This window comes from Solanum pennellii, chromosome 12, assembly GCF_001406875.1.
Source record: "Solanum pennellii chromosome 12, SPENNV200".
NCBI classification, from domain to species: Eukaryota; Viridiplantae; Streptophyta; class Magnoliopsida; order Solanales; family Solanaceae; genus Solanum; species Solanum pennellii.
The window spans coordinates 69,339,721-69,344,092 of record NC_028648.1 but is presented as its reverse complement, the minus strand read 5'-3'; the positions used below and the strand labels follow the sequence as shown (position 1 = coordinate 69,344,092).

Genomic DNA, 4,372 nt, shown 5'->3' with positions numbered 1-4,372 from the left:
CAACTTACCCTTTATCAAAAGGGTTCCTCTCGGACATCCACTCGTCTAATGAATACCAACCTACGCCTTTTCCATACCCGCTCTTTTGATTAAAGGTACTTGGATATGAAGCTAGGGCTCACTCTCTTGGGTTGAGCCTCTTGCCACCCCACTCCTTTGCACATCAATCTAGCGGTCTTGGTTTCATAACCTCTTTCTCTTGAGCAAGCCGAAAACACATAGGTGATTTTGTTTGCAACTACAAACCCATTAACTTAAACCACAATTACTATGTGAAATCACCATTAAGATACATCTAATCCAATCTGCACGCAAGACCCAACAATAATATCAATACATATATTTGCTAAATCATACCCCAAGAATGGGGTTTTTAGCCACACATCAAGCAATAATCAAATACACCTAAATGATAAAGTAATCAAATGGGTATAAGAAATTAAACCTTAATATGAGCAAAGAAGAATGGAAAAGACCCACTTCCAATTTGAGGAAAAAGAACCTCTTTCTTTAAGTCTCCCACAAAACCCTCTCCAAACTTGAGAGAAAATATTAAAACTAAGTTCGAAAAGTGGATATTGATAATAATGTTCGGACTCTCTAAAATTATAAAGAGTTTAGCATTTATAGACTTCAAACTAAGTACTGGGGAATCCATTCGGCGAATTTAGTCGTGAATCGCCGAGTGATTCGGAGATTCCCCTTCTTTTAGTTCGTCGTTGTTTGTTCCTTGCCTTCATTGTCTATGCATGTTGTGACATTGGGCAGAATAACTCTGCTTCGCTAAACTATTCGGCGAAGCGCTGACTGCTTCTTTTCATCACCTTCTTAATCCACTTCCTTCAGGACTTCACATGTTGAAACAAGGGAGAAATGCAACTCTTCAGCGGATTGATAAGTATACTTGGCGAAACACAGGCTTCAACTTCTGCTCTTTTTCATCCTTTTTGTTCCGTTTTGGACCTAAGTGTCCATGCTTACGCTAAAACTTCAAATACCTAAAACTCAAGAGTCTTCATCAGATATTGAGATAAAATGGACAATTTTAGGACATTATTTACATTAAAGTAAAGCCCCAAATGAGTCCAATTCGAGGACTCATCAAGGGGTATAGAAGCATGAATGTGGCGTGATGACTAAAACAGATGCCCAACAGAGGGGACTTTTGAACCTACGTTGGCGCATAGTTCTAGGACTGTGAGGGCACACTGAACCTTAATCCAACTCGGTGCTAAGTCTACTCCCAACTAAATATGTATATAGCTAAAATGCAACTGAAATAATGAATAGCTCAAGATACTAATATGCTATCGGAAAATGCAACATAAGTACACCTAAAGAGATGACATTCGAATTTTGAAGCATGATTTTCTTACTGATTTGCTTAGCAAGTCTAATTCATGAATACTGATAATTAATACAAGCTAGGGTTTTGAATTCTATACATTAAGTCTCTTTATTTTTACTAGCCAATGAAACAAAATGAGCAATATTATTATGCAAAAGCATTACTGTTACCTCTACACTCACATAGAAGAAACAAATGTTTATGACATGAAATACTGTACATACTAAACTAGTCAATTTCATTTTCCTTCAAAATGGGCCATGTTTATTCCAAAAAAACATCACCAAAATTAACTGTACAATTCAGAAGGAAGTAATATGAAGTGATGAAAATGGCGCTGAAAGAGATACATATCAACTAATCTCGCTAACAGATGATTAAACTATACCATTGAAGAGTGTGAAGGAGTGATAAATACTCTTTCACAATGCATAAATGAAATTTCTCGGTTTCATGATTTGGGATTTTCATAGAGCGCTGCGAAAATAATACTTGAACCTAATTAGTTCCTGTGAATGAAACTCTGCCAAAACCCATACTACCAACTTGATACAAGTCTAACCAAACTTGGTCTACATCAATTGTTGTACTAAAACTGTCTTTTAACTCTTGTTCCACATGTATTCCTTCTTGTACAGTACTATTAGTAATACTCTTGTCATTTTTGTCCTCCAACTTTTTCTTTTTCACCATTCTCAAGCATTTACGTCCCACCATCCAAGGGATCTTTAAAAATGCCAATGCTAAAATGTTTACTACAGCACAAGGGCAGCAACAGACTGCTACGCAATCCGCGATTAAACCACCACTACATGATCTGCATGACTTCCCACTACACTTGATCTTATCATCATGATCCACCACCGCGTGACGGTGGTTCTTCCCCTTTTTGTTACGTTTAACTGTTGGAGGTGAGTATCCATGACCATCCATGTTGATTATTTGCTCATAAACTACACCTACAAAAAGGTATCAAATGCATTATTATTCTGTGATTTGTTTTAATATTTTTTCTTCTACATATTGTAGAACATCTGCATATGTGTTGTACTACAAGTAAATACAGAGGCAGACATAAATATACATGCAAAAGAAACTAGTACGACTTTAGGAGTAAAATTTTACACAATTTACTTTTACTTCTTATGCCTAGACTTGAGACGCTCATTATAAAAACAACAATCGATACGATTATTATACTAAACTACATTTAATAATTGATGTTTATTATATTGGATTTAGAAAAATAATTTGAAAAGTAAGTAATTAATGCTTTGGGTAAAACAAGAAAAAAATTGAAAACCTATGTAAGTAAAACTGAACTGAGAAAACAACTAAATATTCTTTGGTTTCACAATAAGTGTATATTTAGCTTATTTTATGCTCAATAAATAAGCTAAAATATTAGATTCTAAATATTGTCTCAATGTTTCTAAATTTTAAAAGTAATTTTTTGTATTTCTATCATGCATCCTAACAAACTTTAAAATTATTGAAACAATAAATTGAATTAATTTACAATTATAAAAAGTAGGCCAAGCGAGGAAAATGAGAGCAATTGCAAAGGACGAGTGTGAATGATGAACTTCTGGGAATTGTGTGTGCAAGTACCAGACGCGGCGAAGATAGGTGGGGATTATGAATTGTATGAATTTAGTAGCTTTTATGTAGATTTTGTATTTGTATTAGAAAATTCATTAAATATATATTAAATATGTATATTAATTTGTGAATCCTTAACAAAATTGATTAACAAATCTAAAGAAAATTTAGAAACCCAAAATTTTAATCATGATTAAGCCTTTGGCTAGTACGTTGGCAGCGTCTTTGATTATGTAGTATTATTTTTAGGAAAATTCACAAGTACCCCTAGAGTATGATCGAAATTCGAGAGACATACATTAACTAAACTAATATTCTATTACCGCCTGAACTTATTTTTTTTTAATTTTGTACACATTTTGTCTTACATGACACACTCCGTGAATTCATGCAATTAAGGCACGTGGAGATATTTGGATGCCACGTAAACCAAAAAGTGCACAAAAGTACAAAAAAAATGAGTTCAAAAAGATAATAGAATCTTAATTTACTGAATGTGTATCTCTATAATTTCGATCATAATCTAAGAAGATACTTGTACATTTTTCCTATCATCAGAAGTACTTACTCCCGGCAGTAAGAAGATAAAATGTGGGGGGGGGGGTTGTTTTTTTTTTGGTTTATGCTATTGTTCTTTGTATTTTCCAAGTGAGTAGAGAAGACCATGTTTTTGGTAGGTAATAGGGTAGAAATATTTACCTAGAAAAGAAAGAAGAGGGTAAAACAAGACTTTAATAGAGACGACAGAAATGGTAAAAAGCGCGATTAAGTATTCCTTACATTATTTCATATCCTACCACGTTTAATAATCATCTCTCCTCCACTCCATATACGATTTTCATTTTAAAAAGGAGAAAAGATTTGAAATATATTAGAATTTTAATTGGAATTATTATAACAAATTAAATTTTGGGTAGAATTTATTATTCCTGAATTATTTAATAGTGTATTTGAAAGATGCATAGGTGTCCACGTGGACATCATAAATGTTGCATCATTATGAATAATAACTTGTCAAGCTGAGCACTTATATATTAAATAGTGTAGGGGGTAATAGGTCTTGCGCAAATTTTTTAACAATTTCTATCAATATTCAGATATAATTCAAACCTTTTTCCCTTTTAAAATAAAAAATTATTTTCTTTTCAAAAAATTTCACAATAAAAGCACTAATTTTATGAGAAAAAAGTCACCATTTTTGAGAGAAGGTTAGGTATAACTGTAAAGATTATGGTTGAGTAGTAACTACTTGTCCATCCTTAATCAAATATCTCTAGTTTGAATCTTCTTACTGATACAGAATTGTCTTTACGCCTTAATGTGAAACCTTTTTATTTAGGTGAAAAATGTAAATTTAATCAAACTTTAATATTAATATTTAACATTGAATAAAAAAGAGAGAGAGAGAGAGGAAGGGGGGGG

At 32.9% G+C, this 4,372-nt stretch overlaps 1 protein-coding gene across 1 annotated transcript in view; it reads right to left on the bottom strand.

The window, feature by feature from the left end:
- Positions 1-1,616: 1,616 nt before the first annotated feature.
- LOC107006925 overlaps positions 1,617-4,372 on the bottom strand; it is a 9,270-nt gene continuing 6,514 nt past the window's right edge. The window contains exon 2 of the mRNA XM_015205434.2: positions 1,617-2,307. Coding sequence (XP_015060920.1) covers positions 1,847-2,281 — 435 coding nt within the window. The 5' untranslated portion in view covers positions 2,282-2,307 and the 3' untranslated portion in view covers positions 1,617-1,846. The remainder of the gene's footprint in view (positions 2,308-4,372) is intronic.